We start from the raw sequence: 14,158 nt of genomic DNA, 5'->3' as shown, positions 1-14,158 counted from the left end.
CCTCAGCAATAGCTCCTCAGATGTGGATCTGCGAACAGATTAGACCAAAATGTCCTGGAGGACAGAACAGGTAAAATGTCCATCAGGACGGACCTGACTATCCAGGCAGTAGTACTTGGTAAACATGTGCAAAGATGTCGATGTTGCTGTCTGATGAATATACAGGACAGGCACTCCATGAGCTAAAGCAGTGGTTGCAGCCTTGGCTCTAGTAAAATGAGGATGCAAACACTCAATGGTTGCTTTTTTGGCCAACATGTAGTAGATCTTAATGCAGAGCACTATCCATCAGATGGTTTATTTCTGCATAGCCTTCTCTTTCTTGGCCTTCTCATACTAGTGAGTTCCGGTGGACAAGCAGTTGTTCGTCCACCGGAACTCTCTAGTATGATCAATGTAGAATGCCAATGCTCTTTTTGGGTCCTGATGAGAGTTTCTACTCTCTTTAGAAGGAAGAGGCAGAGCAAAGAACGTAGGCAAGATTATATTTTGGCCTACTTGGAAAGGTGTCACTACCTTTAGACCGGGAGAAACACTGGTTCTCAGTATCAGCTTCTCTGAATATAATGTTGTGCAGGGAGGGTTCACAGAGTGCTTCAGTTCGCTGACCCTCTTGGCCTGTTATGGCCACCAGAAAAGCCATTTTTATGGTCAGTAACTGGAGTAGATCATATTGCAGAGCCTCGAAGGGCACGCACGTGAGAAATTTTAAAATTAGGCTGAGGTCCCACTGGGGCATGATTACTGGCCTGGGAGGAAACAGGTGATGTAGTCCCTTAAGCAACTGAGCCACAACAGAAAAGCTTGTAATGCCAGTCAGATCGCCCACAGCTCCAGTAGGTTGATGTGGAGCTGGGAATCCACAGGAAACCAGAGTGCTCTGATCTCCACCTCTTCCACATAGCTGTTCCAGCCCATGTGTGACTCGTCTCTCACTACAGTCAGCTTTGGGTAGGGAAGGTTGAGTGGTGTGCTGCTGATCCAATTGCGGTTCATTAGCCACCACTGCAGGTATTTTGCAGTTCCCTGCGAGATCGGGACCCAAGTGGGACTTAAGGTCCCACTGTTAGGTCCCACTGCAGAGCCCACATATGCCAAAGGGCATGTGTTACCAGAAGGATGCATGAAGTCATGAGGTCCAACAGCATCAGAGTCAAAATCAATGAAATCCAGGATAAAGATAGAAACATCGAAATTATAGTCGGACTATCCTGGACTCACCGTTTAGGAGGATAGGCCTGAAACTGCACTATGTGTCCAGAACAGCTCTAATGAGAGGAAGTGAATTAGATACGACTTTGGCACATTGTTAGTAAACCCGAGCAAGTGCAGTCCACCCTAGACTGTAGGTGGGAAACTACTGCCTGGGACAAGCCCGCAGACGTGATCCAAGCTAACGTGAGCATCTTGAACTCCTCCTTCTTCAGGAAGAAGCTGACAAGATGTAGGTCTAGGATAGAATTGAGGCCCTGTCCTTTTTGGGGACATGAAAGTGGTTAGAATAGCATCTAAGACCTACTTCTGATGCTGCCACCCACCGGAAGAAGCAGGAGAGATGGTCCTCCATTAGGTAGTCTTAAGAAGGTGGTATGAAGGGGGGGCGGGTGATTCCAGAAAGGCGGATACAGTAACCCCTCTTGACGATTTCAAAGAACTGGGTGTTAAGGACTACCAGCGGGGCAGGTGATGGGGAATCCTGCTTGTACTGGGTGCCCATTGTTGGCATGAGAGCAAACTACAGGGGCTTAAATGTGGTGCCTGCTGGGGGGGGAGTGTGGGGGCTATGCTAGGGAGAAGAGCAGCGAACTGGCCTGACGTCTGGTGGAGGTCCCACTTGGTCTGTGGAAATCGCATCCCAGGCCACGAAAGGGGGTGGAAACCTGTGGCCTTAGTGGCTGGGTAGGAAAGGCCATGGTTGGTAGCCCTACCATAGCCATGGAAGGGGCAAAAGGCAGACTGGGTTTGGTGGAGAGCCATGGAGAGGTCCAAGATCTGACCATAGTCCTGCTGTCTTTAAAGTCCTCCGAGCACCAGACTGGCCCCAAAAACGTTTTCCATGTAGTAGATCTCCAATGTTGCCAGGTTCCACAATGTAGCTTCAGATGTGACTTTGTCCACCAAGTATGTGACAAAGCAAAGCCATACAGGGTGCCAATCAGCACTCTCTCCCATTAGCTCCTGAACCTTTTCAGCAATCAATTAAGGGGTGTGAAGAGGACCCAAGACATAATTAACTATAGCCAGAAGTACAGTATGTGACATGTTTGCATACATTAGGATCTTATTAATCATAGTGTTAACACAACAGGGGAGGAGGTAGAGTAGTGAAAATGTAATATCCATCAAAAATATAATTAGCAGAGGCAAGTAACATTTTCTTCTCATTAATACTTCTTCCCCTAGATTCCTCACTTTATCAATGTGTCTCAAAGCAGTAGCTCCCTCAAGAGATGTGATTCATTACTGACTTACCAAAGAATTTATGCAACAAAGCGCTGGCAAGGTATCAGTCACTGTGTGCACTGGATATGAGGCAATAATGTTATGCAAACTTATGCAAGGTAGACCAAGTGACTCACAGGCAGATGTCAGCCATCGGAACACATCTAGTGAGAGCAATGGAAGAAGCCACACTCTTCTTGGTACAGGCCTGAACGCCTTTGTGACAGTCTTTGTGGCCAAGGGTGAACAAATGTTTATGCAGAGCATAATCCAACATGAAGCTGTCCACTTAGTTACAGTTTTGTCTTTTGCACTAGCAAAGACCACAAAGAGCTGATCATCCACGCCATCTTAACTTTTTTGGTTGATGTAGTGATGTAATGAGAAACTACACACCACAATCAAATCTATAAAGTGAAAGAATGATGCTTGTGGAAGGCAGATATCACTTTTGGGATGAATGAAGTACAGCAGTGCAGAAGTGCCAATGTATATGATAATAGGGGGGCAGGACAAAGGGGGCCTGACGTTTGCCCATCTTATGTGCCAAGAACATAGCCAAATGAAAATGTCACTTACCCAGTGTACATCTGTTCGTGGCATTAGTCGCTGCAGATTCACATGTTTGGCACAGTCCGCTGCCTGGTGTTGGGCTCGGAGTATTACAAGTTGTTTTTCTTCGAAGAAGTCTTTTTGGTCACGGGACCGAAGGACTCCTCGTCAGCTGTTAAACTATGCGTCTCGAATCAAGTTGCCATGAGGAACGTTAACAACATTCAAATCCGATTGAGGAACAATACATGGACATTTTACTAGGGATTCTAAATGACAGACATCCCACGGCGTAAACTTTTGTTTTGTACACTAGGCCTTGTAGTGGCAATTAGGGAATTAGCCAGGTACTGTGGGGCAACTAACCCACCCAACATACACGAGTGATGGGCAGGCATGGATATGTACATGGCAGCAGAAAAAATCATACCGCAATAGAGACTGCCCCTGCAAATTTGAGAAAATATGGGGATGGTGGAGGGCATACTATGGGATGGGAGCAGTCCGCTGCACACCAGATACCACCCAGACCTAGGTGGCTCGTAGGTTAGAACGATGGTGGATACCATCCAAGGGGCTCCCCGTTCATCTATGTACAGGACTAGAGTGCAATGCATGTTTTGGAGAGGCAATACGTTCCACAACTGGAGGTTTGTCAATGATGCTGATGTGTCCAAGAATGCAGTGAACAATGTTCTTGGTTGTAATGGTCTCCTCTTTCCAGAAAATAAAGAGAAGCAATACATGGAGTGGGAAGTAACAACTGAAGAAACCCAGTCATTTAGCCCACCATAATTGTCGTAGTGCCTTCCCACACAGGGTCAAACCCAGTGCCTTGTTTGTTGATATAATGGAGATGGTGTTGTACAGAAAAAAACTTGAATGCCTCTCCCCCGAAATAGAAAGGAGCAATACCTTCATGGCAAGACAAACCACATGAAGCTCGAATACATTTTTGAGCAAGCAATTCTTCGATGTGGACTATAGGCTTGGCACCATGAGTTTGCCTAGTTGAGTGCACCCCGCACACCAGGAGTCTTCTGTAACTATGGTGACCTGCAGCTATTGGGGACTGAAGGGATGTGCCAAAAATGAACACATTCAACACTGCACATCCGGAAGGACAAAATCATAGGTCTGCATCAGAGCCAAGAGACTTCCATTGATGCTTGAGTCGCTGTTTCCTCGGACATCACTGAAGGGTCCTCATTCACCATAAAGCATGCAGCACCCACATGCTACTATTATGGATAAGAACTGCAGAACTGGGACTTGTGTTTGAGCCAGAAACATCAGAATACCATGTTGGATATCAGCAATACTCTGAGGATGAAGGAAAGCCTTGAAACAGATTAAATATCTAGTGCTTTCCATATGAAGGTCAACCTTACTGTGAGGACAAGATGAGACTAAATGGAGTTCATCATGTTGTCCATGTCAAGGTAAGCTGAAGGTGTTCTGTGGCAAGGGCCCTTGCCTATTCCAAACAATCACCCAAATATGGAAATCCATGGATTCCTGACTTTTGCAGCGAAGCAGCCTTCACAACCAGTACCTTGGTCAAAACCAGAGCCCTGAAGAACCATTGTGAGCTGGAAGGATTTGCAGATGATAGGTGTCCTAGAACTGCAGAGACACCAGCCAATGCCCCACACTGAGTGCAAACAAAATCTGGAACAAGGACATAATTTTCACCTTCCACTGCTAATAAGATAGGGCTGCTTATGTGTGTGAATGGGTGCCAATATATCTTATGCTCTGTGTTAAACAGTGTCTCTGGCTGCGCTGGTCTATGTGTTTTCTATGCCTTTTAGTCCATGTGCTATTTAAAAGTAAATCTTATTGGCGAAGCTTCATATGTGTTCTACTGAAGTGCATTCCTCATTTAACATGGGCATGGTAAGGCTGTAAATGTTACACTGCCATCCTAATTGATACACAGAAGAGCGCACGGCATAAGGCAAACTATATAGTAAAAAACACCCATTAGAGTTGATGATGGCCCTACGGGCCTCAGAACCAGTTGTCATTAAAAGTGAGGAGTGAATTGTCAGTTCAGCCAACTACAATCAGGGAGTGGTAAATTACTTCTCTTGACACAACTAGACAGTGCTCTAATTGAGCGCGGAACTGATTACTGCGTGCCTGAATCTGTTGTACAGTATACTAAGTAAAAATGCAGTGATTAGCTTTACCTGGTGCCATAATCGACGACCACCCAGTCTTTAGCTGTTCCAGTGATGGCATCGTGATGCTGAAAAAGTCCCAAGTCCCTACGTGCCTCCGTCAGTAATTTATAATGTTCAGCTAAAGGGAATATCTTCATTTTCTTAGATTTTTTACACTCTGCTATTGCCAAAGAATACAGGATTTCAGCAGCCCTACAAAAAGGGACAAAAATACAATCACTTATGTTTTTACAAACAAGTTCATACAAATTTGAGAAGTCTGAGATAAAGCAGATTCATGAAGGCACAATAAACATGATTAAATGAAAAAATGCAACCTGTAATATTTAATTACTAAAATAAGGAACATTTATCCCCACAATAGCTTCTTTGTCTTTCTATATATCAAATTACAGTTTGTAACGTATATTTAAACATAAGCGCAAAACAGAAGTCGGAAGAGAAAAAACGTACTCAACTCTGTAGTAAGGTCAGTGCCTTATGGGCCTGATTCATTAAACATTTCCTGTTAACTGTGCCCTAGTCCTCGAAATTCAGGAGTTATGTCATACTTACATAGGGAAAAAGAAAGAAATACTGACAGAACAAGCACTGACAAAGCCAACAGGTTTGATTTTTGTATAGGACATGGACACCACCACAATATCTAAACACATATTGACACAGAATCACACACAGTCCTTCAGCAATCTAAAAACACAAACACAAAGTCCACGTAGTAATAAGCCCCAGCACGCCAAGGCAGTAATGGTCCTCAAAGAGCAAGACAAACAAATGTTTTTAGGCAGTAAAGACAGTGCTTAATTTCTGCTTGTTGTTTCCGGTGCTGAGCACCGGCACTTATTTTTGAGGGCCGGGGCTTAGTCTTCTGCCTCAAGCAATTGCTGAGAGCAAAAGATACATATGGGAAAGACGGAGGAAGGGAAAAGGGAAAAACGAAAAAAGCGTCACAAAGGGAGAAAGCAGAAAGCTGCAAGAGTGAGCTGAAGCGCTGGGAGTGGCTTTAAATGGATTAAAGAGACTCGAAATGGCTTCAGGATTACGCTGCCTCAGTATTCCGTGCTCACACATTTAACTGCAGCGGCCGCGTGTTTCAGAAGAGAGCTCTGAGCACCGGCACTCTTCTATCTACAAATTAAGCACTGAGTAAAGAGCTTCAATTGCCATTGGTAGCAATGTGCATCAGTAGCCTTAGGCAGTAAGAATCATGACTACTGGCAGTTATATAACGTATTTTTAATATAGTTCTAAGGCAGTAATGAGCCTTGATGGCTCGAGCAGTAATGGATATTAACGGCCAAAGGCAGTAAGGATCATGAATGGCTTCAGGCAATAATGAACATCAGGGGAACAAACGTGGACGTCAAGGTTATAAGAACACACATCTGGTGCAGTGAAAGGTAGCCAGCTACAGTCCATTCAGCTGAGGAGAGAATGTCCGCAATTCTGAGCCTTTACGCAGCAACGGGCCACCTTCTGGTCAGTGTGGCTTGTGGCAAAGCTGCACCGAAACACTGAAAGAAAACAGAGCGGTGGTTGCGGGCAGAGGCACAGCCCAGTGCGAACCGGCCCCCTCAAGCAGTACGAAGAAGCAGATAATGTCTCTCCGACAAAGAACTGAGGACACGGCCATTACAACGGCCACACAAAAACCCTAAACCCATCCACACATATTTAACATCTGCATAAAGCAGGTGGTAAATATCTAAATTAAATCCCCTGGAACAAGGAAAAACAAAAGGACAGAAATAACCATTAAATGCAGATCTGGCAAGTTATTCCCCATTCCGGTGAGATAATTCTGCAATACCCTTTAGCTCACAGTTCGATGGGAAACGACTAAAACAACGCGGCTTAAGCCACGTGGACATTCATCACGCAAGCGGAACAATGCTTGCCTAAACTACAACTGCCTGTTTCTCTGCCTTAACCACGCATGTGCCTAAACCACGCAAGTGCGTGGTTAAGGCCGAGATAAGGCAGAGAGCGGTCTAGTAGTGCGGAGATAAGCACAGGAAGGATCAGGAGAGGACGTGGCGAGGTAAGTGGGGCTTCGGCAATGTTGGGGGGGTAGTTTTTAGGGGTGGGGTAGATTTAGGGCTTTTCGGGGTAGTTTTTTTTTTAGGGGTGGGGGCGTAGTATATTTTTTAGGGCTTAGGGTGTGTTGGGGTCAGGGTAGTTCACTTTTTAGGGCTCAGGGTGGGTGGGGGTAGTTCATCTTTTAGGGGCAGGGTTTGGGGTAGTTTATTTTTAAGAGGTGGGGAAGGTTTAAGGAAGGGCGGAGAGGCAGGGAGGAAGGATCAGGAGAGTGCACAGTGAGGTAAGCAGGACTGGGACTGAGTCAGGGTAGTTTATTTTTTAGGGGCTGGGGTGGGGGGATTGGGGTAGTTTACTTTTTAGAGGCAGGGAAGGTTTAAGGAAGGGCAGGAGGAGGGTGGCGAGGAGGTAGGATCGGAAGACTACACAGTGAGGTATGTGGAGCTGGGGCAGGGTCTGGGGGTATTTTTTAGTGGTGGGGGTAGATTTAGGGCTTAGGGTGCGGCTTTCAGGGTTGTTTATTTTTTTAAGGGTAGGGTGGGGTGGGGTCGTTTATTTTTTAGGGGTTAAGGTGGGTGGGGGGGGATCAGGTAGTCTAGTTATTAGGGGTGGGCTCAGGGTGGGTTGGTGTGTTGGGGTAGTTTATTTTTAGGGGCAGGGTGGGAGTGTTGTGTAGGGGGGGGGGGTTAGGCTAATTGGGGGTTGTATAACACAACCATGTATGCCGTGTCCACATATTCCTAAATTCGTTATAAAGACATGCATGGTAAAGGCATGCATGGTAAAGGCATGCATGGAAAAGACTCAGTGGTGGTTCCGACCTTGTTGCTCCAGCATGCGTGGTTGTGTCATACAACGGGTTAGATACCATCCAGAATAGTTAATTTCAGTGACAGTGTCTCCAACCCAAGTTGACGATGGTTTCATAATGAAAGCTTTTCAAATCAACCAACAGCTAATGAATGCAGGCTCAACGATGTGCTGCTGACAAAACAAGCAATGGCCGAGGTGGATTAATTCTTTGCTCTCGGTTTAGAAAGAAATAATTTGCCAGAAATGTAGCAAACTCCTTTAACTGACACCTCAGGGGCTCTGTGAATCTGGCTTCGATTCCCAGTTCACCTCAATCATAACATGCCAGGAAATTCCCAGCACACCGCAATGCTAATCCCCAAAAAATTGAAACCTGGGAGAGCACACTCATTTTAATCTGTTGTGTGTAATACCTTGATTCTTCACTATCATCAACAAGTGGCACAATTTAAAAAGCACTGACAGGGCCAATGTGCTTTTTTTAGGTGAAAATCTGTCTTCATTGACTACTGTTTGTGTATAATCTTAAGTGTGAATACCGAATTAGTCAACAAGTAAATGTATGGTTGATTAAGTACATAGATGGATCTCAGTGTGAATGAGCACATAATCAATCAATCAATCAAAAAATGTGTAGAGCGCGCTACTCACCCGTGAGGGTCTCAAGGCGTGGGGAGGGTCTTAAAACAAACAAACATAACATAAACCTATGTGAGATGGATGTGTGATTGGCATGATACATAAACAAATGATCAATGAGCGAACAGGTAAGTGAATAAGTGCACTGAGGATGAACGAGGAGATGAGGTTATTAGTGCATGAATAGGTGAGTAAATGACTGGAGGCAAGAGTGAGAATACTGGAAGGTAACTGAATGTATAAAGGAGGGCATAATATTATTTTGTTCCTTTGTATATTGACAGCATTTGCTCTGCAGACTCTAGTCAGACCTAAAAAACTATAATATTGTTGCCTTCGGATCTTTACAGAGTATTTGGAGGACTCCTTTACACAGACACACTATTATCTAGTCCAAGTTCATCTGAGTCAATTAAACTGAACAAAGGCTACAACTCTCAGAATGCACAGATGTATTAAATGAAAGCACAGGACTGGAATCCAAGCGTCTGACATACAAAGATTAAACTTGTGAAAAGTGGCCACAAACTGCACACAACGTTTTGTGAATGCAATCTGATTTTGCATACCGTCCTCTGTACAAATAGGACAGGTCACAAAATACCAAATCACAGGAGGTTGCCGAATGACTTGCTTATCTGATATTCATTAGGCAGGTCGCAATTTGAAAACCCCTTTGCATGGCTACGAGCAATCAGAGTGATGGTGACCTGCAAGGGACAGCAGACCACCACCGCTGTGATTTAGCAAAAGTTCCTTGAAGGAGCCAGGGCTTCTGTAAAAAGGAAAAAGGTGCAAATGTGATTACTACGTTTCACTACTTACGCTTTCTTCTAATCTTTGCTCTCAGTTGCCCCACCAGCCTAGAAATGTAGGTGGGTGGTTGTATATTAAAATAAATAATCAAAGTTAATTCTAAAAAGATTTTCGGTTTTAGAAAACATCAGCGAAAGCAGATCCTTTAGGCTACTGACCACTCCCCCTTGACCTGCCACGCCCCTTTGCGAAAAAGTTATCACCCCAAGGTGGGGGCCAGTCACAGATCTGTGCCTAAAATTATGGCTGGAAATCACTGGTACATACTTTATCGACTTGCAGGTATGTGAAGGAACTCCTGTAACACGCGTCTTCTGAGTTGCAATTCTGTAGTTTTCCAAATCGCAAAATGGGATTGATACATCAGAAAAGTAATTTGGCAGCTACAAACCATGCACGTTAGGGTTTGTAAATGTTTCATCAGTTTGTACATCAGGTCCCATGTATGCTGGTGATGAGGATTCTTCAGCCCTGCAATATTTGCAAAAATCTGCCCTCAGGGTCAGTCTTGCCTCGATCACTGTAGGTCTCGTAGCCACGTCAGGCCCTCTAGTCCCCAATGCCTGCACTACGCATGATGCCTTTTCTTTTACCCTTACACCAGGTTACACCTTGGAAGCAGGCCGCATAGCAGTGCTGTACATGCAGGGTCCATACTAGCCTAGGGTCACTGGGACGTCTATGAGGCAGAAGAGAGAAAGTGCCACCGCATTAAGAGCATAACCGGCAGCACCTAAATTCTGCAGAGTCCGTGCACGAGCAGGGAGCAGAGGGGTGCTGCATAAGGGCCCAGTGCACAGCAGCAACTTTGCTGGCAGCGGGGACTGAACAGGCAGCAGCACAACTTGTAGATACACGTTTGGAGACTTCTTGAGCCTGGCCCTAGAAGGTGGTGTCATCTCAGAAGACAAATGGGTGACGTTGGCAGTGGTTCATGTCACCAATGAAAGGTGGCATTCAAGCAAGTCAGTGTTATAATGTTGGAATTATACTTACTGGCACGACTAGGCTTCCAAAATATAAATAATCCATTCTGTGCATTACTTTAGGGTTTCTAGAGCTTACCTATGACACCTTTTCTTGCTTTTCTTAACTGCAGTGATTATTTAATGTATGTTTCTTATCTCTTCCCACTTACAGGTCATTCTTCATTGCAGACTATACAAAGTGCTGGGCTCAGACGTTCAGTGCATCATAGCTCTTTCTGCTTCCTGTCAGTTGCTTTCAAGCTGGATATTCTAGTTCCTTCCTGCTTTCAGCTCTTCCGTTCTTGCATGTGAAACCTATGCTTTTTGTTGATTTTGACGCTGTTCTGTTTGTGGAATCTTGGTACTCAGACATTTAATGGTTGAAGCAGCCTTAATACTTTACACCTGCCATGAGGCTTTCCTCCACGTTTTCAGGTTTCTTTTTTTCCCCGTGGGTGACAAACCAGTAGCAGATCCAGGCCTTCAGGGTGGCTGAAAACAGACCTTTTCTTTATTAATAAAAAAACCCCACTAAGAAGCTTCTGTCAAGGCCAGCCCTTTACTGAGTATCCCCCCAAGACCTCCTGCAACAAAAAGTTATGGATCACGTTCAAAGCCCGATAACTGCAGCAAATAACTTAAAAACTCAAGCCCAAAACCTCTCTGTTGAAAATACAGCCTTCAGAAAGGCTTTGGCAATGCTCCAGACTCTTTGGATCCCCCGTTATCTGACTAAAAAGAGAAAGCTCATGGAAATCCAAGAAAAAGCAAAGACTTTCCTAATTCCTGCCTTGTGGCTTTTGTAATTTGTAATACTGTTGGCAGTGTCTTTCATGGGAACCTCCTTTGTTTGTTAATTCTTGTCCCTTGCTGGTCAACTAGAATGTCCTTCAAAATGCTATCAAGCTACTGTTGGACTGTCAAAATCAGATGTAAACAGCACAAGGCGAGATTCTGGGCCCGTAATACATTTATAACATCCTTTTTTTTTTTCGCCATGGCACACCGACCTTTAAGCAGTAGTGACAGGCTCAAAAAGCCACGGTGTGCCCTATCACAATGAATGAACATCCCACAGGGCAGTCTCAAACTCACACAGCCCTGCGAGCAGAGCATTCAGTGAAATATGGAGTGGGTGCTTAAAATGACGATGGCGAGAAACTAGTCCACTTGTCTTTAAAGGAGGGGGTACATACAAGTATTTCCACTGCTACTTTGCAAACTAATGAAAGTCCTTCTACCTACCTGGCTATACTTAAATGATAAAATATTTCAGGTCACTGCCTTGATTGCTCAGGGGCAATAGATGGAATCTGGGCTGATTCACACCTAACTAGATCTAAGCTGAAAGAACAAGGCCATCAAATTGAGGCAATTGGTTCATCAGACCATATCAAGAGGAATCAAAAGGGGTCCCAAAATGCACTGTCCCCATGCAATTTTCCAACGCATTTTTGAACATCGCCACAGACAAAATGGCTGAATGGAATTACACCTAATTTGGCAGAAATCTGCTTTTTGTGCTTTAGCATAAATCCGTTCAGTAGTTTTTCAGCAATTAGGGTTTAAAATGCATATGTATAGATATCATGTTGATTGGGTACCCAGAACTCCGGCGGGAGTCTTGCGGGCAAGCCAACTCAAGTAATAGAGCAATCTAATTTGATGAGGGAGCTTTGTGTGTCAGCTGCCTCGCTTCTGCGAGTCCTGCAGAAGCACAGACTGATTGGCTGGCCGTAACTTCAAGAGAAATGTTGTGCCTGCTGTTACAGAACATGGGGACTCAGTGTGCTGAAAGTGAATAAAAATAAGGTGGAGGGTACCCTGATCTGCTAGACCTCGCACCCTCGCCATGCGCAGATTATGAACTTACACATCACTGATGAGGACATCTGAAATGACATCACTGTGTATGGCAGGGCATGGGTGATAGTTACTTTAGTAAACTATATCTGGTGAATTTCAGTGTTTTCACAGTGGCAGTCACCACTGGGTAGACATAGGTAGGTCATCTTATTCACAAGCATGTATTACACATCTTACAGGAGTGATCACCTAAACTTACTATGTACCCGACAGCTGGTCTCCTCGAAGGATTCCAAACCCCACAGAGAGGTAATAGAGAAATAAATCCAATGAAGACTACATACAAACATAGAAATAAAGAATGACACTGAAGTTTCAGGAACATTTGTTGAATACAAACAAAAGAGGATGTATAGAGGATAAAGTTACCCTTTATAGAGGAGGGAATTTCAGTCTCCCTCAGCAAAATTAAAGGTTGGACTACAAAAGAATTTATCAAAGGAGATTAGCTCTTCACTTTACCAGGTGTCTAATGAAGTAAATGAGGAGGTAATGTTTCCAAGAGCAAATCTGTGCCTGTGCTCTTAAATGACTCTTTATGATTCAAGGATAAACAAAATATGTGCTTTTTTAATTTTCTTATTTTTCTTTCATCAAGTAAAGTTACATGGTTATACTTGCCTCTGGTTAGATTCCATGACTCTCACAAGTCGTTTGTAGAAAGGTCGTGATGTAAAATAGCCACTCCAGTAATGGTCATCTCTATCTGCATACGTAAAGAAATCTCCGCTCAAAACAGGAAACAATGATTTGCTGCTTTTTTGATCCACAGTTTCAAATTTGTTAAGAGCCTCAAAGAAGTCTGATAATGTTCCAAACTGTGCCTAACAAGAAAATGTGTCAAGAGTGAGCACAACGCTTTACAATAAGATATCAAGAAACTGATGTAGGAAGAATAGGAACACATCATATACATCACATACATACAAACATAAGTTCCGAAACCCCAATACAAACATTGTAGGCTAGAGATAGTTGTAAACCAATGTAAGTAGTGAAAGGCTTAATACATGACATGCTAAAAAAAGACAGACTGTGGGTTCAATAGAAAAGGCAGGTCATATTTAGGACAAACAAACACTTATTACTTAGGAAACGTATACACATGCTGCATTGTTAAGTTAGCTGTGCTGAAACACACAAGAGGCCCAAGCCACATTAGAATGAGAGTTTTTCATTGGAGCTGAACCAACTGTTGCTTTCAAAATCCTCACTTAGCACGTACAGGGTGGAACAAAAGGGTGTATCCTACCTTAGCGCAAGGCTCCTAAAAACCACAAGTCATTCATATCTTGCTGAGGGGAACTGTGTAAGGGTCAGATGAGCATTTCCACAAGGCAGGGCTACCGTGAGCATCATGTAACATATAATCAATTGTCTTGCAGAAAGATAGAGATGTTGAATGACGTCAATGTTACTTACCCACCCATAAGGCGACCAATAATCGTGCACGCGCTCTTTTCGAGCGGTACTCTCCCCTATTATCTTATCTGTACTGCTTGTTCCTGCTTACGTCAATGCTGAACTTGTGACTGTAGTTTTTTGTGGTTTTTACAGTAAAATTGCCACTGCTTGTGAATTAGAACTCTGAACTTCAGTCATGGCCTCTGTAAGAAGTTGGCTCTGTATATACTATCTCAAAGTAAGAGATAGTGTGCACAGAGTCCAAGGGTTCCCCTTAGAGGTAAGATAGTGGCAAAATTAGATAATTCTAATGCTCTATTTCAGTGGTTCCCAACCTGTGGTCTGGGGACCCGGGGGGTCCGCAAAGCCTGCTGAGGGGGTCCGCGAGAGCCTGGAAAATTAAAAAATATTAACAAATTAGGTTCCCAGCTT

At 44.1% G+C, this 14,158-nt stretch overlaps 1 protein-coding gene across 1 annotated transcript in view; it reads right to left on the bottom strand.

Annotated features, from left to right (window-relative positions):
- The window catches only part of MAN2A1 (mannosidase alpha class 2A member 1), a 652,784-nt gene that overhangs the window by 395,409 nt on the left and 243,217 nt on the right, over positions 1 to 14,158 (bottom strand). Inside the window, exons 9-10 of the mRNA XM_069226405.1 lie at positions 12,944 to 13,146; positions 5,190 to 5,375 (exon numbers count right to left, since the gene is read on the bottom strand). Of these exons, the coding sequence (XP_069082506.1) occupies positions 5,190 to 5,375; positions 12,944 to 13,146 (389 nt within the window). The remainder of the gene's footprint in view (positions 1 to 5,189; positions 5,376 to 12,943; positions 13,147 to 14,158) is intronic.

Source organism: Pleurodeles waltl, chromosome 1_1 (genome assembly GCF_031143425.1).
Source record: "Pleurodeles waltl isolate 20211129_DDA chromosome 1_1, aPleWal1.hap1.20221129, whole genome shotgun sequence".
NCBI lineage: Eukaryota > Metazoa > Chordata > Amphibia > Caudata > Salamandridae > Pleurodeles > Pleurodeles waltl.
Note: the sequence above shows the minus strand (reverse complement) of the source record. Positions and strands in the feature narration are given on the sequence as shown.